This window comes from Lipotes vexillifer, unplaced genomic scaffold (genome assembly GCF_000442215.2).
Source record: "Lipotes vexillifer unplaced genomic scaffold, Lipotes_vexillifer_v1.1 scaffold408, whole genome shotgun sequence".
NCBI lineage: Eukaryota > Metazoa > Chordata > Mammalia > Artiodactyla > Lipotidae > Lipotes > Lipotes vexillifer.
The window spans coordinates 257,596-282,823 of NW_006787469.1; the positions used below are offsets into that span (position 1 = coordinate 257,596).

General features: G+C 37.2%; 1 protein-coding gene across 1 annotated transcript in view; it reads left to right on the top strand.

Moving 5' to 3' along the window:
* The window catches only part of TTBK2 (tau tubulin kinase 2), a 152,124-nt gene that overhangs the window by 69,367 nt on the left and 57,529 nt on the right, over positions 1 to 25,228 (top strand). The window contains exons 4-6 of the mRNA XM_007460122.1: positions 7,775 to 7,848; positions 14,229 to 14,369; positions 15,845 to 15,949. Of these exons, the coding sequence (XP_007460184.1) occupies positions 7,775 to 7,848; positions 14,229 to 14,369; positions 15,845 to 15,949 (320 nt within the window). The remainder of the gene's footprint in view (positions 1 to 7,774; positions 7,849 to 14,228; positions 14,370 to 15,844; positions 15,950 to 25,228) is intronic.

Here is a 25,228-nt window from a genome sequence, read left to right on the forward strand (position 1 = left end):
TTCCTGCTGCACATCTATTGAAATAGGAAAAAACTTTCGACAATACCAAGTGCTGGCAAGGACATAGAGCAACTGGAACCCTCATACCTTGCTGGAGGGGATGCAAATTGATACAGCTCTTCTGGAAAACAATTGAACATATACTTACCATATGTTCAATATGGATTCACTCTGTGACCCACCAGTCCCACTCTCATAGGCATTGTTTATACATTTTTGTAATAGTTTAGTACATTTTAAAAATAGATAGGGTAAGGAAATCATGCTATTTTTTTTTCATTCTAATCATAAAAGCCTGCTAGTTTTAAATTGGCCATTGTGATAGGATAGTCTTGTTTAAATGATGAAATTCCCTGTAATGGTTATCTAGACTGAAGAGTTTGGAAACTTTCTTCTGCCTTTAGCTCCTGGTGAGCTACTTAGAACCTAAAGGATTGTTAGATGGGCATTCTCATGAATGCTGATAGGAGCCTTTATTCCTTAGACTCCTTGGCTGAATTATTTTTCCTAGGGATTTGGCTTAGAAGACACCCTTCCTTCTTTTGGTATCACTGTCAAGTTAACTCAGTCAAGCTCCAAGCTCTGTGATGTATTCTAATCTAATCTTGCTTTCTCTGTAATGCTTATTCTTCATTTTTATAAGCTGTAATTTGATCTTGTACTGCCTATATTGGTCTTGTAATACATTTATTGCTTCTAACAAGATTGTAAATTCTTTAAGGAAGGGACCTAGCCTTATACTTTTCTGTCTCCCATTGGTGTGGATATTTCATGAGTTATTATTAGGGTAGATGTGGTTTGTTTGTTTTTAGTGAGGAGTGGGTAAATATGAGGAGTAAATGATAGATAGATAAGGAAGCTACTTTTGTTGTATCTTTAGTAGTCTAATTGTCCAGCTTTGCAGAATCCCCTTATTTGCTAATTTGTAATTGATGTGGAATTTGTTCTTTGAATTCCAGAACATCCCCATTTAGTGGGTTAGGGATACTTTTAGTTCAGGTTTTCACTTTATTACTAAATGGCTTCTTTTATTTAAAAAGAAAAATAACTGATGCCCATTTTGATTGATTTACTTTCCTCTAGCAGCAAGTTATGTAAAATTACTTGCCTTTTGTATGACATTTTACTCTTATTAATATTTAACACTGGGATGTCGACCACCAAACCACTACCTGCCATAGTTTTAAGCTCTTGAAAGCAAGAATAGTAGATGATCATCTGAAATTGTAAGAACAAAAAGATTGTTTAGGTTATGGGTGATATTTTGAGTGGTTGGTAAAGATCTGGTTTGTATGTTCAGGATTCCTTTTGTCTTTTAGCAGATTTCTAAGAGTAGACACATAAACAGAAAGTTAAAATTCGTTTGTTGATATATTTCCATCCTGTGTTTTCTCGTGGTCAACAATCTATGATTCCTAGTGATCAGTGCTGCCTTGCTGACTTCTCTTCTTTCTCTAGTTCCATCTGTGCACCAGACTCTGCTGCTCTTATTTGTCTCTAGGGAACTCTTATTTTAATTGTCTTGTTTATTTTTTCCCCCTCAGTGCCTGGCTAGGTGACTAACTTGCTAAATATCTGAAAATCTAATCCTGAGTATTAATTCGTTAATATTACCTCCTACAGGGATATTTAGATTTTTAAGAGCTGTATTTGATTTGAGGAGGCAAGGTTGAGGGAAATAAATGTGAGCAAAAAATAAGGTGGAACATTTGTGAGGGACAATAAAAAAGAAACAGACTTCAGAGTGTATAATTCTTGTTAAACTGAAGGAAATGAGGTTTGATAAGTAATGTAGAATGAATCTTGAATTCCAGGCTCACCATTTTAATCTTATTTTCTTCAGGCATTATTGTTTATGGTCTCTTAAGCAGGCAAATGATAAAAACAGTTATTTGGGGGAGATATCCTATGAATAGTGTGTGTGTAGTGACATTATGGGACATGTTTGGCCTGGTCCACTGAAGTACAGTCAGATTTGACAGAATGGTTGGTGCCAAAGAGAGGCACATGCTAGGTGAGCCTGATCAGTAGAGCCAAGATTTGAACTTATATCTGTCTCCTTCCAAAATTAGTGCTCATAATCACTAAGCTTTAATGATAGTAATAGGGAGCATATATTGAGCATTTATTATGTACCAGGCAGTATATTAAGGATTAGACATACTTTAGATGATTTCACTTGTGCAGTAACTCTTTGAGGTAAGTGCTCTTACTCTTCATGTGGCTTGTAGAGGTTAAGTAACAAACTAGCAAGTGAAAAAGCTGATATTTAACTCAAGCAGTCTTGAGCACATGCACTTTTCCTACACACCAAGCTGAAAGATTCAGAGGTGGGATATGCTTTAGTTATATTTTGATGGTTTCCTTTGCTGTGCAGAAACTTTTTGATTTAGTGTAATCCCACTTGTTTATTTTTGCATTTGTCATCTTTGCCCTTGTTGTCAAGTCCAAAAAAATCATTGCCAAGGCTGATGTCAAGGAACTTACCCCTTGTGTTTTCTTCCATGAGTTTTATCGTTTCAGGTCTTATGGTCAAGTCTTTAATCCATTTTGATGGATTGTTGATTGTTGATAGTTGATTTTTGTATATGGTATAAGATAGGGTCTACTTTTCATTCTTTTGTATGTGGCTGTCCATTCGATGCTCTTTTTTCCTGCGATTATCTTTTCCATATTGTGAACTCTATCTTCATGTTGATTTCTGTCACAGTTGAGAGACGATTGCCCACAGCAACTGGAAGGGGGCTATATTCTTTCTCTTTAAGTGTAACATCGCTTCTCATAATTATATGAAGGTATTGAGTTTTGCTCTGATTAGAACATCCCTGAAACAATTATACTTGTTAGAGTAATATCATGCATTGATTATCTTAAGTCCTGAATATCTAGTTTTCTTTCCATCATCAAAGTGATCTCAATTTCTAGATTATTCTGATTGGCTTAGAGCAATTAATGCCCAGCCTTGCCAGAGAGTGAATCAGACTCATTGAGACAGTGGATATGCAATTGAGGAAGATCGTTCCCCAAGGGAAATTTGGGTGCTGTTAGTATGGAGGAATGAACACTGAATAGCTAATCAAGAAAATGATTTATAAATACATTATCTCATTTAATTTTTTTCAATAGCTCTGCTGAGGAAACCGAGACTTACTCAAGGTCCCATAATTACTAAGTGTTAGAGCTGAAATCTAACTCAAAGCCAACATTCTTCCTTTACAGCAGTACTGTGTCTCCTTCAAAGAAAAATAATAGGTTGTCCTGCATCATATATGGCATTAATGACCCTACCTTCTAAGATTCAAAAGTGATTTTCTACAGATTCCTTATTTAAAACTTAATCATCACAAGGTACCAAAAGTTATGGGGTAGCGCTTAAGCAGTACTTAGAAGGAAATTTATAGCAGTAGACACCTACATTATGAGGCCAGAAAGATCTTCAGTAAATAACCTAACCTACCATCTTATGACACTAGAAAAAGAAGAGCAAATTAAACCTAAAGCAAGCAGAAGGAAGGAAATAATAAAGATTACAGTGGAAATTAATGAAAGAAAACAGAATAACAATGGGGAAAAATTCACAAAACCAAATATTGGTTCTTTAAAAAAATGAACAAAATTGACAGACCTTTAGCTAGACAGACCAAGAAAAAAAAGAAGACAAATTACTAAAATCAGGAATGGAAGAGGGGACATTTCTGCTGACCTTACAGAAATATAAAATGGCTCACGGGCCCAGCCGCTCCGCAGCATGTGAGATCTTCCCGGACCGGGGCACGAACCCGTGTCCCCTGCATCGGCAGGCGGACTCTCAACCACTGCGCCATCAGGCAAGCCCTATCCTCTCTCATACTTTTGTCTTGGTTTATATTAATGCAGTTTACCTTGTCCACTTAGCTTAAGCTAAAAGTCTTCCTTTACTTTCTTCTCTTCCATAATCTGTCTTTTCTGTCTCTTAAAGCTTAACTTGAAAGCTTAATTCTCACTCCCAGTGCTTTAATTTGAACCTTATCTTTAACCTCATCTGTTGTTTTAACCTCCTAATTGATCTCCCTGCCTTAATCTCTTACATAAATCAGCATCTAATGGTAAACAGCATTACCTTTCCAAAACACAGGCCAAATCATGTAGCTCTCATGCTTGAAAACCTTTGAACTACCTCCTCCCATCCCCAACTGTCACCCATTATCTAATAATGAGTCAAATCTGAATTCCTTTATGTGGCATATAAGACTTCAGTGTACTTTTCTTGCCTCAGCATGCCCCCCACCTGAGCCTACGTTTTAACTATTATCCAGCCCTCTAGCCTTGTTAACTCTGTTATCTTTCACATATGCTTGGATCCTTCACACTTGGTGTCCTCTTAGAATACTCTTCTCATATATTTAAAATTTAGTGATTTAACTCTCATGAAAAGCCTCATAAACAAAATTTTCGCATCTTCTGTGTGTCCACAGCAATTTGTCTATAATGTAGAGCTCATCATACTGTATTACAATTTTTTGTTTATATATCTGGGCTGCGAATTCCTTGAGGGCATGGGTCTTAATTTATCTTGTATTCCTAGTGCCTACTTTAGTTTTTGGCACATAGTAGGTCCTCTTGTCTGTGTTTTGTCATAGTCTTTATTTATCTTTTAGTTTTAATATTTATTTACAAGGTGTTACTTGACTTTAAAATCTGTTTCAATTGTTTCTGGCGTAATGGTTAAGAACAAAGGCTCTAAAATCAAACTGCTCCATAATTTTCCAGCTGTGGGGTCTTGAACAAAGTACTTAACCTCACTAAGCCGCCATTTTCACATTGGAAAAAGAGGGAAAATAATAATACTTACTCTATTAACTTGTGAGGATTAAATACATATAAAGCATTAATATAATGCCTAGCATAGTATGCTTCCTATTATGCATGCTTTATTCGTTATTGTTATTTCTATTAATTTGTTCATTCACAAATATCAGTCAGGTGATTCACTCTTTGCCAGGTACTGTGGGGTAGGTAACAGAACAGAGAGACATGGTCCCTGTACTCATGGAGTGATACCTCAGTTTGTACTATTATTATAAAAGTTATTTTAAGAATTGCTCTAAGTGGTGGTGAAGAGTTACTGTTTCAGTTAAATTGTAGTTTCTCCGTACTTCCAAAAATTTGTACATATTTACTGAACTAACTTTATTAAGTAGTTTCATTAATTGCATATATCTAAAATATAAGATCAGTAGTGTACTATGTTATAATGTATGAGATAAGAACTCATTAAGCTCTTGCCTAAAGCAGTGAAGATGTACCAGGGAATCCTAGAAAATTTGCTACTGACTTTGTGTTTTGGTTACCCAGTAAAGGGTCTAGTTTATTTGATTTTTATTGTTTTAAAAGTAGGGTGCTTTTAGTATCAAGAGATAAATAGTATTCTGACATGCCTTATCATAAAGATATTTTTAAAGGGGCATTCCTAGAGGAGTTAAATTTCATATGGCCTTTTGTTATTAGATGATTTAAACGTCTTTGTAATAGAGATGCTGCGTTTAAATGTTACATGATAGGAAGGTGGAATCTTGAGGAATGGATAATAAGAAAATACTTTAAAATGATTTTTTAATTGTTTCTATGAAGCTGAGGAAAAGAGTAAGTTACCAATTGGTGGTCATTTTAATCCTTTCATTCTTACTACAATTTATTAGATGACTTAGTTTTGCAAACATATGTAAAATATATGTAAAGTGATGTACATACATTGTACACACTGTGAATTATTGTTCCCATTGCACCTGTTCTTGCTAGTTATGGCCCTTTTCAACAAAAGCACAGAGAATGAGAGAACAATGTGATAACCTAGATGCAAAAGAGAAGTGTGGAATTATTAACTAAATTAAATCTGGACTGTATTTATATTTTAAATCAGTCAGTGGACTGATTCTTTTTGATTGTTGGGATGTATTTCTTAACAGTCTATCAAAATTTGTCATTCTAGCTCTTGGTCTGTGACTTCCTCTCTTTTTAGGCAAGCTTATTCAAGACAATGAGCTTGCCCTCATTGTCTCTTGTTCCATTTACTCTTTAACCCATTATAGACTAGATTCTGCCCTTTCCACTCACCAGTGACTTCCTAAATTTTTATATTAATGAGCACTTCTCAGCCTTTCTATAGTATTTGTCACTGGCCACTTCCACCTTAAAATGCTCTTCTCCTTTGGATTCTGTGATCTATATCCATTTCTTATAGTTTGCTCTTAGGCTGTTACTGTTTCCTTCATGGGCTCTTTTATTTCTGCTCATGCTTTAAATGGTTCATTTTCTAGAATTCTGTTCTTCGGTTTCTTTTCTTCTCATTATTTATTCTTTCAACTTGGAAATCTTCCATTTATGTTTGTAGTTCCATCTGCCTTCCATGAACCAATCCTTCCCCAATGTATTTCTGGAGTTCAGCTTTTTGTCTCAGCACCAGGCTTGAAATTACAATTGTCTACGGAATTCAACTGGTTGTCCTCAAACTCAACATTCTGATATCCCTTAAAATGTATGCAACCTACTATATTCTCTTATTTTGGTACAACTTTTACTTGTGCCAATTTCTAGTCAAAAACTATATCTTTAGTATCTCTCAGATTTATCCTATTTTTTAATCTATCTATAATACATAAGATTCAAAAAAGAGGTTCAAACCCTTATTCTCTCTCTTGAGATATTGTAACTGTCAGCAGAGTGACCATTCTGCCTCCATATTTGACCTCTCTGTAGTCGATCTTCCTCCTTGCTACCATAGTGATGTTCTAAAATGGAATGTTTTAAGTGTTTATCTTTTAGATGCTTCTCACTACACAGCAGTAGTTTCCAAATACCTGGATGTTTCAAAATCATCCATGGCCTGTCTGCTTTTGGGTCATTTAGAGAACTTTTGAAAGCTCATATCCTGTATCTTCCGCCACAGATTCTGAATCAGTATAAAGTTTAGGAGTTTTCAAAAAGTTTCCCAGATGATTTTGATAAGCAGCCAGGGTTGGAAAATATTGACTTATACATATGGTTCAGATTCCTTATCGTGGAGTCCAAGACCCTTCTGGATTTGGTGCCTGCCTGTTTCTCCAGCATCATCTCATTCTATTCTCCCTCCCTTCATAAACTATTCTCCAGCCTGATTCCCTCTTCTGGCCCTGGAATCCACCAGTTCTGATCCTCTTTTAGCACCTTTGTTTGCTTTTGCTGAATCAGGGGCAGGGCCCTAGCCTCTGTCTGCTCCATCTCTGCTTCCCCCTGCATTCTAGCCACTAGCAGCTCCTTGGATTTCACATGTGGAACTCAGGTTGAAAACCACTGAGCAAATCCAAATCAATAAGTCCCAGAAAGATGAAGGGACTCACTGAGTCCATAATGGTGAATGGCAGACCGTATCTAAAATTCAGAGTTTATATTCCTAACATAGTTCTTATTTATTGCTCTTCTGTGCTTTCAGATGTATCATGTCTGGGCAAGTTGATCTGAAATGACCTCTTAATTCTTTCCTTCCTAAATAAATTATCATTCATTTGTTCCCTCATTTACTTGTTTATTTATTCATTTAGTAAACATTTATTTGACTACACAAAGAGCAGTGTAGGATATGGAGAGAGATGGGTAGAAAATTTGAATAATACTAATCTCCTGTCCTTAAGGTTCTTAAGATAGGTCCTTTACATTCGATCATAAAATACTATACAGAAAAACAAATTATTATTTTTTAAGAAGAGAAACTGTAGTATAACCTTTTCTACTATCTTCTTTCTTTCTTTCTTTCATCCAGGGAAAGACCATGTTTGTAGATTTATTGGCTGTGGGAGGAATGATCGATTCAACTACGTGGTCATGCAGTTGCAGGTAGGTTACTTTGAAAATGTATCTTAAAATTGTCCAGTTTTGATCAAAATGCCTAATTATAGTAGATATGAATAAAATTAACAACATTCTTGGTATCCTCTCAGAATGTTTTATACTATGCAGATGGAACTTTAAACAGACCTGATAACAGATTTTTCCAAAGATGGAAGGGTTGTCTCTGTCAACTATTTAGTTGATGCATATCTTCATTGATTGTCATCATTGCAAAGTTTTTGATCCCCACATGGATTGCTGGATATAATATCAGTTTTGTCCTGTCCCTGTCCCTTCCTTCTCCACCTTTCGCTACCTTAAGGGCTCTAGTTTTCCATTTTCACAAGTATCAACCTTGACTGCTTGAAAATTGAAAAATAAGATGAGATAGGGGAGAAATGCCATTCCTCTTTCTCTTTATCATTAACATAGCTCTGTTTCCCTGTCCTTCAGATGGAAAGTGGAGTTGGGTTGGGTAGCAGATGCAAGAAATTCAGAAAGGGAGCACTGAAGTAATGACTACAACAAGGAGAAGAGAGAAATCATCGCATTCTCTCTGACACTGCCTCTGCCCCTGAATTAACACACACACACACACACACACACACACACACACACACCTCTGAACCTGTAGTCACCATCAGTGTGTAAAAGCCATAGTTCAGGGACTTCCCTGGTGGTTCAGTGGTTAAGAATCTGCCTGCCAATGCAGGGGACACGGGTTCGATCCCTGGTCCAGGAAGATCCCATATGCCACAGAGCAGCTAAGCCTGTGTGCCACAACTACTGAGCCTACGTGCTGCAGCTACTGAAGCCTGTGCACCATAGAGCCCATGCTCCGCAACAAGAGAAGCCACCACAATGAGAAAGCCTGCGCACCGCAATGAAGAATAGCCTGCGCTCGCTCCAACTTGAGAAAGCCCACTTGCAGCCACAAAGACCCAACACAGCCAAAATAAATAATAAAAAAAAAAAGTAAAATAAAGGCCATGGTTCACTTTGCTGCCTAGTTTAGGGTCCTCAGAGTTTCCCTTCATCTTTAGCAAAGTTTGTCTTAGGCATTTGGTTCTTTTATTTATTTATTTTTTCAACTTAGCTACATAGTAGTGATTTCAGAGACATAGATCCTGGCCTAAATTCTTCCTCTTCTTTTTTTGTTTCCCTCAGCTATCCTTCAGCATTTGATTTAGATCTGTAGATATTAATCTCCCTGCAGACTGTAGCCTTAAAGTCTTTGAATCATGTGATTCACTACTCTTGAGCCAGCATAGTTTTGTTTCTTGAAGTAGCTATTCCTGTAACTTTTTAGGTCATTAGTATGGACCATTCTGTCTTTCACTTTGACCAATAATAATATAACTTTTTGTATGCTATTTTATAGTTTTCTTCTGGATTTATCATGCATCTTATTTGATCCTTATCATATCCCCTGAAGAGGATAGGACAGGTTTTATCCCCATTTTGCAAATGAAGAGACTTAAGCTCAAGGAGGTTTGTGGTTTGCCTGAGACTGACTAACTTGATGGGGGTTAGGACTTGATGGAAGCCTGAGGCCAATATTCTTGGCACAATAAAACTATTTTTGTCTTTAGGCTACTACTGACTGGAGAACATGGACAGTCTTTTTTAGTCTGCAGTCTCTCTCTCAGTCCTAACATATACTCGGTTTTATTTTATTTGCACTTAACCTTAATCTCACTTTCTGGAAATGGGAAGGCTCCTAGTCTGGGAGAACTAAGGAGGCTGGTGTATATCAGATAATGATGGCTTTTGTGACCTTTGGCAAGCGCCTATGGACCCATCCAAGAACCTTTCAATTTGACTTGCATGCTGTATTCTTTCCTGTCATGCTAAAATTAACCCACCATTAACCTCCCATCCCTACAGTTATGGTTGACTTGATTTGAGGCAAGACTAAAGCTGTTATAACTGTTCAAGGGTTCTTTCTCTTATTTGACATACTGAAGATGGCTGCTGGGGTTTCCCACATATATTTTAATAAAATGTATATGCTCAGCCCCAGCTTCTCACTGACATTTCTGATTTTTTCTAAAAACCCTCATTGTTCTGAAGTTGACTTCAGTCTTTTCCTCCTGGCAATTCAATTATATAATATCTGCTGTTAAAAATTTTAAGGAATAATCCTGTTTCTCTTGTAGAACTTCTAGCTATTTACCACCAGGGAAGCCCCAGGACTGCTATATATTTTTTAACTTTTTATTGTTGTGGAAAAATTAAACATAAACAAAAGTAGAGTGAATAGTATAATGAATATCCATGTACTCACCACCCAGCTTCAGTCATCATCAATATATGGCCAATCTTGGGCTTCCCTGGTGGCGCAGTGGTTGGGAGTCCGCCTGCTGATGCAAGGGACACGGGTTCGTGCCCTGGTCCGGGAAGATTCCACATGCTGTGGAGTGGCTGGGCCCGTGAGCCATGACTACTGAGCCTGCGCGTCCGAAGCCTGTGCTCCGCAACGGGAGAGGCCACAACAGTGAGAGGCCCGCGTACCAAAAAAAAAAAAAAAAAAAAAAGGCCAATCTTATCTGAGGTGTAGTCTCCCTTTCCTCTCCTTCCCCAGATAATTTCAAAGAAAATCCAAGGCATATTTTATCTGTAAGTATATCAATATATATTTCTAAGAGTCAAGGATTCTTTTTTTCCCACTGTTAACCATAATGCACAATAGTATCTTAATAACATCAATTATCAAGTCAATCTTTAGATTTTCTTGATTGTTTCTCTCCCTTATTATTATTTTTTATATTTGTTTTACTTGAATCTGGTTCCAGACAAGGTTCACACATTGTATTTTGTGCATACATATCTCTTAAGCCTCTTAATCTTTAGGTTCCCCTCATTTTTTTTTTCTTACAGTTTTCTTTTTGTTGTTTGTATTGTCATTGATAAAAACAGAGTCATTCGTCATGCAGAAGTTTCCATATTCTGGATTTTGCTGATTGTCTCCATGTGGTGATATTTAACATGTTCTTCTGTCCCCTGTATTTTCTATAAACTTGTGATTAGATCAGATTCTAGCCATTTTTATTTGGCTAGAATACTTCAGAGGTGGGTTGTGTGCTTCCTATTTATATCACATCAGTAGGCAGTGTCTGGTGGTCTCTCTTTTAGTTATGTTAAGATTGATCAGTGAGGTTTCGGGGCCATCAGCCTCTCCATCCATTTTAAAGTTCCCAGTGATTTTTCTCTTAGGTTTTATCAACCCATTAGTAACCCCTGCCTAGATTCATTACTTCAGTGGGGTTGCAAATAACACTGTTGTAATTTTACAATTTCTTCTTTATTAGCTGGAATTCTTTAAAAAGCACTCCACCAACTATCAGGTTATCCTAAGGTACATTTCACACAGAAGGGAAGGACTAATGTTTGATTCTTTTATTTAAAAGTTTTCAGAATAATGAGTTGGTTCCTCAGTAGGGAACTTTGATAGCCTCCTTACTTTCTGATTCCTCTTAATGATAAATGGTATTTAGAGATGACAGTCTAGATGCTATGGGTGCCTGCTGCAATTGGGTTGGTCATTGTTTTAAATTCTTTTCAAGTGGATAGGTTCAGGATTTTTTTTTTTTAAAGAAAAAATATATCATAGTTCATACTGATATTTCCAGTTCAAATTTGTGGCGATAGAATTGCTGGCATGTAACTTCTTTGATTTTGTGGCGATAGAATTGCTGGCATGTAACTTCTTTGATTTTATATTTCATCTCTTTGCCTAATATATGTGGATGAAATGATATGGTTAGAATTTACATGAGAATAATCCAGTATATGTGTGTAGGAAGGGAGATGTTGTGTGTTGCATAGGGGGAGGGGAGGAGTGGATAACAGATCAAACAAGATTGGCCATGAATTGATAATTGTTAATTCTGGGTGATGGATAGGTATATGAGAGTTCATTCTTTTTTTAGCGGCTGCATAACAGTCATTAAGATGACTGAACCATAATTTATTTAACCATTTCATTTATTGATGGATGTATAGATTGTTTTAAGTTTTTATCTATAACAAAAAATAATCACCTGTAATATATAGCCTGAAGTATAATTTGGTGGATCAACCTGCATGTATGTACCATGTTAATAATTCTTTTCCCCATACCCTTGCCAGCTTTGTTTTTATCTTCTCAGATTTTGTTAATTGATACCTTAGATTTATGTTTTAAAAGATTTAAAATTTAAAAAGCATTACTAATATCATAAATATACTTGAATTGATTTCCTTTCAAAAACTTTTATGATGGCAGAATTTGTTTACAAATAAAGTTCCAGTATTACCTTAGGTATATATTTGGCAGTCAAAATACTGATTTTTAGGGTGGGAGGGAGGGAGACAAAGAGGGAAGAGATATGGGAACATATATATATGTATAACTGACTCACTCTGTTGTAAAGCAGAAACTAACACACCATTGTAAAGCAATTATACCCCAATAAAGATGTTAAAAAAAAAATACTGATTTTTGAAGGAAAAAATTATTGAAATGCTAATAAAAGTTATTAGGTACATGATCTCATGGGATTATAAAACTCATTGCCCTAGATTATCATTTTACATTTGCTGAGGATGTAGAGAACAATAAAATAAATTCCACTAACATTAAAAAATAATTAAAAAGTTAACTACCAGTTAATGCTGTGGGAAAACCTCATTTTTAAAGAGGATATGAAGTATTAAAGGCTCCTGACTTTTCTGTAATTTTTCAATTCTTGTATTACTTGATTACTATTTAATATTTTATTTTAAATGGTATTTAAGTCACTTAAGAATTTATTACTTTTTCAGAAGTGAATTAACTGTCTTTAGTTGAGGTAGTGGTATTAGTGGTATTAATCCCAAACATACACTATAAAATTTTGGGTATAGAAAGATTAGGATGTTTAAAATTCCCTTGTGATATAGGAGCCAGTTTCCATTCTTTGGGAGGTGGAACTGCAGCATCTTAGCCTGCTCTTCTCGTCAGATTGCTTGTTTGAAACCTATGCAATAAGGAATCTTCTGGGTAGAGCAGCACTGTGCAGTGGAAAAAGAACACTTTCCAGTCAAACAGACTTAGATTTGAAGAACAGTTTTACCTTAACAGGTCAGAATTATTTAAAGTCTCTGAGCCTCAGTTTCCTCATCTGTAAAACAGGAATAACAACTTCTATTTAGGGTGCTAAGGACTAAATACAGTCATGAATGTAATACATCTGGCACAGGCTAGATAAATTCATTGCTTTTATCTACTGCTATAAGTAATCGAGTGTTTGTTTCATATCATTTTTATTTATAATAACAGTAATTAGCATTTATTGAGTACCTAGTGTGTGCCAGACAGTATTCTAAACACTACATGGATCTTGTTTAATCCTTACAAAACAGTGTAAGGTAGGTATTATGGGCCCCATTTTATAAGGAAACTGTGACACAGAAAAATTAAGTAGTTTGTATAGGAATATGTTAGGCAGTAATGAGGAATTACTTCCCTGTGTATATATCTTTTTTTTTAAAGCTTTTTTTTTAAATTAATTAATTTATTTTTTGTCTGTGTTGGGTCTTCATTTCTGTGCAAGGGCTTTCTCTAGTTGCGGTAAGCGGGGGCCACTCTTCATCGCGGTGCGCGGGCCTCTCACTGTTGCAGCCTCTCTTGTTGCGGAGCACAGGCTCCAGACGCGCAGGCTCAGTAGTCGTGGCTCACGGGCCCAGTTGCTCCGTGGCATGTGGGATCTTCCCACACCAGGGCTCGAACCCATGTCCCCTGCATCGGCAGGCAGACTCCCAACCACTGCGTCACCAGGGGAGCCCGTATATATCTTTTTTAAGCAATCAAGACTATATTTTGTTATAACATCAGTGACAAAGGAAACATGATGACTCAGAAACATATTATACACGTAGAATAGACAAAGACAAATACTGTATGATATCACTTATATGTGGAATCTAAAAAATACAATAAACTAGTGAATAAAACCAAAAAGAAGCAGACTCACAGATATAGAGAACAAACTAGTGGTTACCAGTGGGGAGTGGGGAGAGGGGGTGGGGGAGATTTTTAAAAAGGGTTATTATGGCATTATATGAAATCATGTGTGAAACTTTAGGAAATTGTGAAGTTCTATAGAATTTAAAGAATCATTCAGAAAAAAAACGTTAAAAAGAAACATAATATGTTAAAAAAAAAACTTTGGTTATTCTTAAATTTCTCCGAAATGTTCATGCGTTATCTTAAGAGAATCTCTTCTCTTGAGTGAGAGGCTCATGATTCAGGTAAAATCCTTGCTATTTCAGTCAAAACATTTTTTAATGGTAAATGAGCAATTCTCTACTCTTCTCTTATACATTTAGTACAGTACTTGAAAGTGTTTATTTGGTTTCCACAGGGTCGGAATCTGGCGGATCTACGCCGTAGCCAGTCCCGGGGCACATTCACCATTAGCACTACTCTTCGGTTGGGTAGACAGATTCTGGAGTCTATTGAGAGCATCCATTCTGTGGGATTCTTGCACCGAGACATCAAACCGGTAGGGGGCTTTTTCCTCCAGATCACAGAATGAGTTTGCTTGGTACTCTTAATCTTATGATGGGACACAGTAAATTACAAGTGTAGCTTTCTATATTAAATACAAGGTGGTATTTTAATTTCTGTGGCAAAGATGTAAACTTAAAGTACATGTAACTTGCCTTTTAATTTAAAAAAATGATAATTACAAACTATAACTTATAATAAAGAGCTTTTCTCATACAATGAAAATGTTGCTCAGCAGCCAAATTAAAAATTATTAATGCTTCACTATTATTATTATATGTGTTAACATTGTCAATTACTTAGCCTTACACCTAAATTAATAGTTATTCTTTGGATTTCTTTTTCCTGATATTGGTTAAAAATATATACATATGTTGCTTTTAGATGTTGGCATTGTGTTCTTTGAACTATTTCTCAAGTGACAAATTATACTTATAAGAAACCATCAATTATGAAGGAGCTTGATTTTTCTCCTGAGTGCTACAGTGCCAATATATAGTATTTTTTCTATTCTGTCTTTTCTTAGAGATTGTCATTTCTGTAACTGTGAAATATGTCTTTATTTTCTTTTTCTTGGGTTTTGTATTACAAGGAGAAATGCCCCATTTCTGATATGCTGTATTTACTATAAATTTATCATATGTTGGTTGTTGCAGTTGAAAATTATTTCCATCTGTTGCTACATGATTTCTAAAATTAAACAGTTTACATGAAAATGCCAACTAAAATTAACATAATTGAGTCAGACTTAATGTAACATAGATTTCTCCTGCTTTTATTTTTATGTCAAGTTAAACGTCATTATTTGAGAACCATGGTGATTGAAGAGTTTCCATTTTGATTAGAAAGCTCCCTAAGTAGAACAGTATTTTAAAATAAAAGCTAACAATTCTATAACAATTTGACTTTTGACTTTAAAAAAAAATTCCCATATATACCTATATTTGCAAGTTTGTGGTTGTTTAATGTTACATTTATTTTTATTAAGGGAAGAATGCAGAGTGTATTTTCCTTAAGTCTATTTTGAAATGTGTCCTTGAATTGTATTTTAATTTTTACATGTAGTGAAATTCAGGTTCATGATGCTTATAGGAAATTCATTTTAATTTCTGAACTATGTATTCTATTTTGCTCACTCCTAGTTCCTCCCATTTTAAAAAGTAAGTAGTGACTTAGACTAGAATTTCAAGGAACTTAGAGTACTGATTCCAGTTAAGTCAGTGTTGTGTTTTATGTAAATTTATAGTCACATAAATTTTTTGTTGCTCAAAGTTCACCTGATCCTAGGCATTAATAGAAACCACAGCAAAATAATGTATTAATATCCAGTAAACATCATTGACTAGAATAGTATATTTGGGACATGTGTATTATATAGAGTTTAAATAGAAGAATTAAAATAGAGGAAGGATAAGGTATAAGGACTAAGTATAATAATAATATGTATATTTTCCTTCTTTATTTTTCTAGTCAAACTTTGCCATGGGTCGCTTTCCTAGTACATGTAGGAAATGTTACATGCTTGATTTTGGCTTGGCTCGACAATTTACCAATTCCTGTGGTGACGTCAGACCAGTAAGATTTTCATATTATTAAATATTTGAGAATTAACTTATTATTTATAGTGTCACGCTTTTTAAAGAAATGCTAATTGTGTATCAGAATGGATGTCATCCAAGGAGTTTCATATAGATCTCATGATTACTTTATAGATGGTGTTAATTAATTTTATTATTGAGAGTTGTGGCTTTTAAAAACATGTACATTAGACGCAGATTTAGAGTGGTCTTATAAGAACACACATTACCACTTTAGCATCAAGGGTCTTTTTTGCAGTCTGAGTCTCTGTACATCCTGTACTTCTATTTCAGTTACCGTATTTTTCATACCCAGAATTTCCATTTGGTTCTTTTTAAAAATTTCTCTTTAGTGATATTCTCTATTTGATATGGCATTGTAATTATACTTTCCTTACTTCTTTAAGTAAGGAAAGCTTTCCTTTATTTCTTTGAACATATTTATAATGCCTACTTTGAAGTATTCTCCTGTTATATCCAACAGGAGAAGAATGTAGTCATTCTTATAGTCAGTTTCTGTTGCCTACTTTTTTTTTTTACATATATGGGTCACACTTTCCTGTTTCTTTGCATGTCTTATATTTTTTTGTTGTTGGAAACTGGACATTTTAGATAATATATTACAGCAGTTCTGGGTACTGGTCCTCCCAGGGCTTGTTAGTGTTATTTGCTTATTTATATGTTTAGTGACTGACTAGATTATTTTATCCTTCCCCCCATCCCAGCACATAGTGTTAAGTCTCTCTCTCTTTTTTAAAAAATAAATAAATTTATTTATTTATTTATTTGGCTGTGTTGGGTCTTCATTTCTGTGTGAGGGCTTTCTCTAGTTGCGGCGAGCGGGGGCCACTCTTCATCGCGGTGCACAGGCCTCTCACTGTCGCGGCCTCTCTCGTTGCGGAGCACAGCCTCCAGATGCGCAGGCTCAGTAGCTGTGGCTCACGGGCCCAGTTGCTCCGCGGCACGTGGGATCCTCCCAGACCAGGCCTCGAACCCGCATCCCCCGCATTGGCAGGCAGACTCTCAACCACTGCGCCACCAGGGAAGCCTTGTTAAGTCTCTCTTGTTGCCCCTCAGGGAGGTGCAGCTTTGGGTCTGCCCATCATCACCCTGGAATGACAGTGGTACTGTTAGGGCTCTCCTCCACACTTTTTCTGACCACATCCAGTTATTAAACCTGCTGATTGCTGGCTGATTGCTCTGTTGCTTAAAACAGTGCCCCAAGATGTTCATTCCTTGACAGACTAATCCAATCAAATTGTGGCTCCTAAAATGGAATAGTTTGGGGGTTTTTTGGCCGCTGCTGCAGGCTTGCAGGGTTAGTTCCCTGACCAGGGATTGAACCTGGGCCCTCAGCAGTGAGACCACAGAGTCCTAACCACTGGACTGGCAGGAAATTCCCTTCTGAGGTTATAGTTTGATGTTTGTTCTGACCCCAGAAGGGCTCCCCCACCTGTCTTGTTCCTCTGGTTCTCACCTGGCCAGCCTGTGGTCTAGGCTGTATCAGATCCACAAATCCTCCCAATTCTCTGTACTATACCCTCCACTATTAATGAGAGGGTCTTAAGTTTAATTAACCTCACTGTTGCAAATGAAATAAGTTCCTTTGGGAAGAGATTGGGAGATAAACTTTTTTACGGCGTTCTTCTGTCCGCAGACAAAATCTCTGGCCGAGGGCTCTGGAGTTGGGGGTGAGGACTATGGCAGACTTCTCTCTGAGTGACATCTTCTCTTAGGAGCAGGGCCCTCTGGTTGAGATCGGGACAGTAGCCTGAGGTCTCTTGGCTTGACTCTCCTGGCATGGAACCACTGCTTCATGAGCCAGGAGAAGGGCTTTTGGGGCCCCAGTATTTTCAGCACACCATGCCCAAGGTAGAGCCTTCATTCCATGAGTGGAAGCTGGGTGCAAGAAAGGGGCTTCCACCTCTGTACCACGCTTGCCCATGACAGCCTCCTCAGCAACAGGCAGCTGGGAGAAGATGAGAAATGCTGAAGTCCTGCTCCTACACAAAGAAAGCCCTCTGGCTCGGAACTGGGGAAGGAAGGAGCCCTGTGTTCTCGGCTGCAGCATCCTGGAGTGGAGCCACCACTGCTGATCTGGAAGAGAGGAAGGAGGGGGAGCGGTTTTGGTTCAAATACCGTAGACTCTAGCTTTTCTTACTGACTTTTCATGAATATGAAATAGCTGTTTCATCATTTGTTGTTTGCTCGAAGGACCATTTCCAGAGGCTATGGTTATTTTTTAAAATTATTTTTACCAGTTTTACTGGGGAGCAGGTCATTAGAGCTCCTCATATTGTCATACTGGCAGTTGATCTCCCCCTACAGTCCTTTAATGTCTACCTTTTTTTAAAATTTATTTTTTAATTGAAGTATAGTTGATACAATGTTGTGTTATAATGTCTACTTTTATACTTTTTGTTTCGACTTGGTACAGACTATGATTTTCATTTCTAGCAGATTAGTTGCACAGAAGTTGAAACACTGGTTTTGAATGAGCTAATAACTATATAATAACAGACTGTATACAATAAATGTAAATTATATTTAAAATATAGGCACATGAAAATTTAAGCACCTAGAAATTATAAGAGAATCTTTTTGGTTCCAGTGAAGGTCTTGCATTAATAGATAGCAAGGCAGGTGATGAATTTGGGTCCAGTGCAGCTTATTAGACTTGAATATATTTCTGGAGTCTCATTTCTATTCCAAATATCTTTTTTTTTTAGTTTTTAGAATATTATGAGGTTATTATTTATTCACTTATAAAACACTTATTAAATGAGCACAGATTATGTGTGAGGCATGGATCTAGGTGCTGGGACTGCAGCAGTGAACAGCAGACCAAAATGAGGTTCTTATGGAGGTTATATTTTAGTGGTGAAGACAGATAATATACAAATAAATACATAATTTTAGACTGTGATAAATTCTACAAAAAAAAAAACAGCAGAAAGCAGGGTATTGACATAGAGAGTGATGGGCAGTGAGGCTAGGAGACTATTTTAGAGGTATTAGTTAGAAAAGACTTCTCTAAGGAGGTATTGAGTTGAGAGTTGAATGAAGTATGAGAGCAGGCTGTGTGATTTTCTAGAAAGAGAGTGCTCCAGGCAAAGGGAACAGCAAGTGCAGAGACTCTGAGGCAGAGTAAGTTTGGTATATTCAAGGAAAAGAGGGGAGGCCACTCTGGCTGTAGCATGGCATAGCGTAGTGTGGTGGGTAAGTGGAGAGAGACGAGTTTAGGAGGTTGGTAGGCCCCAGAATGTGAATGGTTTTGCCAAGAGATGGATTTTATTCTAAGTGTGATAGGAAGCAGGGTTGTTGCATAATATGTTACATGCTCTGTCAATAAGCTAACTATACAGTTATATACAGAAGTAAGTTATATTTAAAACGTAGCCACGTGAGAATTTAAGTGCCTTGAAATTGTGGAAGACTATCTTCAGTTCTATCAGTGTTCTTGTATTAATTGGTATTTGGGCAGGTAAAGAAATTAGTTTCTATGTAGTGTATTGGGTTTGAATATATTTCTGGAATCCCACTTCTATTCTGAATAGCAGTTTTTCAATTCTTAGGACCTTTTTTTTTTATCACTCTGTGAAGAAGAGACTATTGAGAGCAAGAGTAGAATCAGAAAGACAAGTTAAAAGGCTAATGCCATGGTCCAGTGGTCATTGCTGGTGGCTGGGACTTAGGGCATTAGGGTGATACAATGAACATGTGGAAAATGCTTATATTTAGGATATGTTTTAAAGATGTATTTAACAGGACTTCCTTCTGGATTTGATACTGAAATGTGAAGGGAAAAGAAGAGTCAAGAATGACTAGTAAGTTTTTGTCCTGAAACCATGATAGAGATGAAGGCTGAAGTGTGGATTTGATGAGGGAAAAACGGAAGTTCTCTCTCTCTTTTTTTTTAAAGCTTTCTTAGTGTTTTGTTTTTTTTTTTAATTTTTAAAATTTTTGAATTTTTGGCTGCATTGGGTCTTCGTTGCTGTGCATGGGCTTTCTCTAATTGCGGTTAAGTGCGGGCCACACTTCATTGCAGTACACGGGCTTCTCATTGCGGTGGCTTCTCTTTATTTTTATTTATTTATTTTTTTATTTGCAGTACGCGGGCCTCTCACTGTTGTGGCCTCTCCCGTTGCGGAGCACAGGCTCCAGACGTGCAGGCTCAGCGGCCATGGCTCACGGGCCCAGCCACTCTGCGGCATGTGGGGTCTTCCCAGACTGGGGCACAAACCCGTGTCCCCTGCATCAGCAGGCAGACTCTCAATCACTGCGCCACCAGGGAAGCCCTTTTTTTAAAATTTTTATTTATTTATTTTTGCGGTGGCTTCTCTTGTTGCAGAGCACAGACTCTAGGCACGTGGGCTTCAGTAGTTGTGGCTCGCGGGCCCTAGAGTGCAGGCTCAGTAGTTGTGGCTCATGGCCTTAGTTGCTCTGCAGCATGTGGGATCCTTCCAGACCAGGGATCGAACTCGTGTCCCCTGCAATGACAGACAGATTCTTAACCACTGCACCACCAGGGAAGTCCCCGGAAGTTCTATTTTCTAAAAGTTAAGTTTAAAATGCCTCTTAGATTCTAGATGGAAATAATAAGAAGTTGACTTGATATAGTAATCTGTAGCTCAAAGGAGATTATCAGGGATGGAGGTAATATAAATCTAAGAATCATTTGCTCCCAATGTTTAAAAATAAATGGTAATTTAAAAAAATGGAACTAGGTTAGATCAGCTAGGGAAAAGGTATAGCTAGAAAAGAAGAGAGGTCTGAGTCTGAGCCATTGAGACACTTTAGCAACTCGATAATGGATAGAAAAGAGCTATGAATTAGCAAAGAACAGTGGGGAGGAGGATTGGCCAGTGAGGTAGGAGGAAAATCAGGAGAGTGTGGTATCTTGAGAGCCAAGTGAAGAAAGTGCTTCAGATATGTGGGGTGCTACTGATGCTACTGATAGGTCAGGGAAGGTAGGAGAACTGAGAACTGATCATCTGGGTTTAGCAAGATGGAAGTGACTGGTGACTTTTATAAAAGTGATTCTGTAGAGCAATGAAAACTTAATTGGAGTAGGTTAAAGAAAGTGTTGGGGAGAGGATGTGGAGAAAGGGAATATAAGTAAAAAAGGAAGTAGTTGTAAGGGAAGTAAAATCCTTCCCTCCTTTCCTAGTTTATTTTTTTTTAATGTCAGCTATTGTAGCATGCTCGTGTTCTAATATTAGTATTGCTCCAGGAGACATGAAAAAAATTGATGATGTAGGACAGAGCAGGAACAATCATAGGAGCCAAGTTCTTGCAAGCTGTTAGGGGAAGGAATCCTGGCACAATGGTGAGGATAGCCCATTATTAGAGCAAGAACACTTCTTCCACTGTAACTGAGAAAAGGTAGAATAAATGGACACAGATACAGGTAGGCATTTAGATTTGGTGGTGGAAGTTGAAGTTCTCTCATGGCTTTTATTTTCTCAGTGAAGAAAGAGACAAGGCCTTTTGCTGAGAGTGCAAAATGGTGTTGGAGGTTGAGGAGAGAAGAGCACGTGTGAAATAGTTATCATGGAAGGGGAGAGAGCAAACTGACTGGGAAAATATAATAGATTGCTGGGCTGTGCTGAAAGCTCATTTGAGTATGATGGTAATTTAAGGTACGATTGTCAGTACAATCCTTTTTCTCCATATACTTTTAACTGCTTGTTTACAGGTACAGTTTAGTCTATGAATTGAGCTTAACGGGGGTTGGGGTCAGGTTAGCACTGTGGAAGAAAGAGGGAATATCATTGTGGTCGAATGTAGCCCAGGCTGTGTAAGGAGTTAACTTTCCCTTTATTTATGTGTTAATAGCTAGTTCCTTTTAGAGTTTTTATGCCAGTAGGATTTCATAATTTTCTTTAAAACTCTTAAATCTCAAGTAAAATTACTTTCTTACTTTTTGGATCATAATTATGATTGAAATCATTTCCCTATATTGTTCCACTAATATAAAATCAAAAGTTGCCTGGGTAGATTTCTTTTATATAGTACAATTTTGTTTATTTATTGCTTTTAAGAAACTTGAATTGAGTTGCTTGGATTCTCTAGGTATGCCATCATGTTATCTGCAAAAACCAATATTTCCTTTTTTTTTTTTCCCTTGCTATGTGTATTCTAGAAGAGTGTAAAAAACATATATAAAAATTTTAAGGAAGAATGTCAAAACATCCATGGCCTCCGTCTAGGTTAAGAAATAGTTCATTACCACCTCAGAAGTGTTCTGTGGGTCGATCACTTCCTGATCACATCCCTTTTCCTCCTTCGAGCTCCTTCAGTGGAGCTTACCGTGAAGATGGAAGTGTCTGTATGTGTACTGTCTTATCTGGTAGCCACTAGCTACATGTGGCTATTGAGCACTTGAATTGTGGCCAGAGCAAGTGAGGAACTGAATTTTAAATTTCATTTAGTTTTAAGTTGCTATTATAGTGGCCATTGCAGCCATAACCTACATTCTATATTTTGCATTAACCAGTCCCTTACTTTTCTTTCTTCTTTCTTCTATAGACCCGAGGGTACTTGTTTTGGAGTATGGAGCAGATTCAGGGAGCTGTTGTAAAATAGTACAGTTATCATGTACCCTTCACCTAGCTTCCCCCGATGATGACATCTTACATAATCATAATACGTTGTCAAAACTAAGAAACTGTTATTGGTAGACTATTATTAACTCAAGTACAGACCTGAGTCAGATTTCACTATTTTTTACATACACTTTTCCTTTCAGGGGAGGGGTGGTATATGAAATTTTATCACACATATAGATTCATATAACCAACAGCCCAATCAAGATATAAAACTATTCCATCACCACAGAGAAACTCCCTCAAAACATAAATGTGTATTTATTTTTCCAAACTTATGATATAGGATTGTCAGTCAGAATGCATTACAAAGGGAATGATGGATCCTATCTGTTACACTAGCGATACTAGCAAGTTGTTTATGTGGTTGGTTTTGAGAGCCTCTACTGTTTTTTGTTTGTTTTTTATGAATTTATTTATTTATTAACTTATTTTTGGCTGTGTTGGGTCTTCGTTGCTGCGTGTGGGCTTTCTCTAGTTGCGGTGAATGGGGGCTACCCTTTGTCGTGGTGTGCGGGCTTCTCATTGTGGTGGTTTCTCTTGTTGCGGAGCACGGGCTCTAGGCGTGGGAGTGTCAGTAGTTGTGGCACGTGGGAGAGCCTCTACTGTCTATAACCTTAAGATGTAGCTTCCCTGGTGGCGCAGTGGTTGAGAGTCCGCCTGCCGATGCAGGGGACACGGGTTCGTGCCCCAGTCTGGGAAGATCCCACATGCCGCAGAGCGGCTGGGCCCCGTGAGCCATGGCCGCTGAGCCTGCGCGTCTGGAGCCTGTGCTCCGCAATGGGAGAGGCCACAACAGTGAGAGGCCTGCGTACCGCAAAAAAAAAAAAAAAAAAAAAAGGAATTGTGTGTGTCTCTGTATATATATTTGCAGTACTTTGGTCCATACGGTTTTGGAGTTGAACTTCTATTTACTTAGTGATTTGAATCTGCATGTTCATGTTTTCCCTCCTGGTTTAGAGGATGCCTCAGTTTCTTTAGCCCTTGAGCTGGCACCTTACATTGGCCCTTTGTGTCTAAGCTCTTGGAATGCCATGTTTTCTCTTGCTGCTTCCTTCTTAACCATTCAGCTGAAACTTCCAGTGCCTAGGGCTATAGTGTCCTACTTAAGAAAAAATTTTAAATGTTACCATTCCAGAATTTCATCTATTTTCTTATTTCCATTGAGGGTTTTGTTACATAGTTCTCCACGCATTTTTCCCCTTCTGATCCTTTCCTTTTGGTAGCAGTAGGTCTAGGCTTATACCTCAAGTCCTTCCCTTCTTCTGGATTTATTCTCCTAGGAGCTCATTCTGTCTCTGACATTCATCCCCGCCTTTGCTGCTTCTGTCCTTGTACTAGTCTTGTGGTTTCTTGTTTGGATTATTAAAATAGTTTCCTCACTGGTCTCCCTACCTTCTCCTTCCAATCTATCCTTTATACTTGCAGTGGAGTAAACATCCCAAGCACTTTCTCAATCATGTTACTTCCTTACTTAAAATTTTTTTATGAATTCCATTTGCCTCTACCTTATAAGCCAAACAACATATGACATTTAAGGCCATCCTTCATTTGATTCCAACCTACTTTTCCATTATTTTCTCTCACCATTTGCTTCAGCCATACCAAATTCTTTTCCCTAACACTTAACAGTACTTTTGTCCCTTTTTGCATTGTTCACTGTGTTCTTTTTAAAATGCATTTCCTTTTCTTTTTCTGACTTACTTCACTCTGTATGACAGTCTCTAGGTCCATCCACATCTCTACAAATGACCCAATTTCGTTCCTTTCTATGGCTGAGTAATATTCCATTGTGTGTATGTACCACATCTTCTTTATCCATTCCTCTGTTGATGGACATTTAGGTTGCTTCCATATCCTGGCTCTTGTAAGTAGTGCTGCAATGAACATTGGGATACATATGTCTTTTTGAATTACGTGGTATCTAGAAAAATGGTAGGGATGATCTTATTTGCAAAGCAGAAATAGAGACACAGAGAGAGATCAAACTTATGGATACGAAGGGGGAAAGGGAGGAGGTGGGATGAATTGGGAGATTGAGATTGACATATATACACTATTGATACTATGTATAAAATAGATAACTAATGAGAACCTATTGTGTAGCACAGGGAACTCTACTCAATGCTCTTTGGCAACCTAAATGGGAAGGAAATCCAGAAAAGAGGGGATATATGTATACATATCGCTGATTCACTTTGCTATACAATAGAAACTAACACAACATTGCAAAGCAACTATACTCCAATAAAAATTAATTTAAAAATAAATAAATAAAATGCATTTCCTCCTTCCTGTTGTAATTCTGTCAGTCCTTTAAGGCTCAATTTATTTTTTCTTTTTCATTTTCACTTAAATATCTAGGTACTTTTTTCTTTTTCTTTTTAAAAATTGAAGTGTAGTTGATTTACAATATATTAATTTCAGGTGTACAACATAGTGATTGAATATTTTTATAGATTATACTCCATTTAAAGTTATTATAAAATATTGGCTCTATTCCCTGTGCTATATAATACTTCCTTTTAGCTTATTTATTTTATATATAGTAATTTGTATCTTAATCACCTACCCCTGTCTTGCCCCCTCCCCATTTTTCTCCCCAGTGGTAACCACAGTTTATTCTCTTTGTCTGTAAGTCTGTTTCAGTTTTTTTTTTTTTTTTTTTT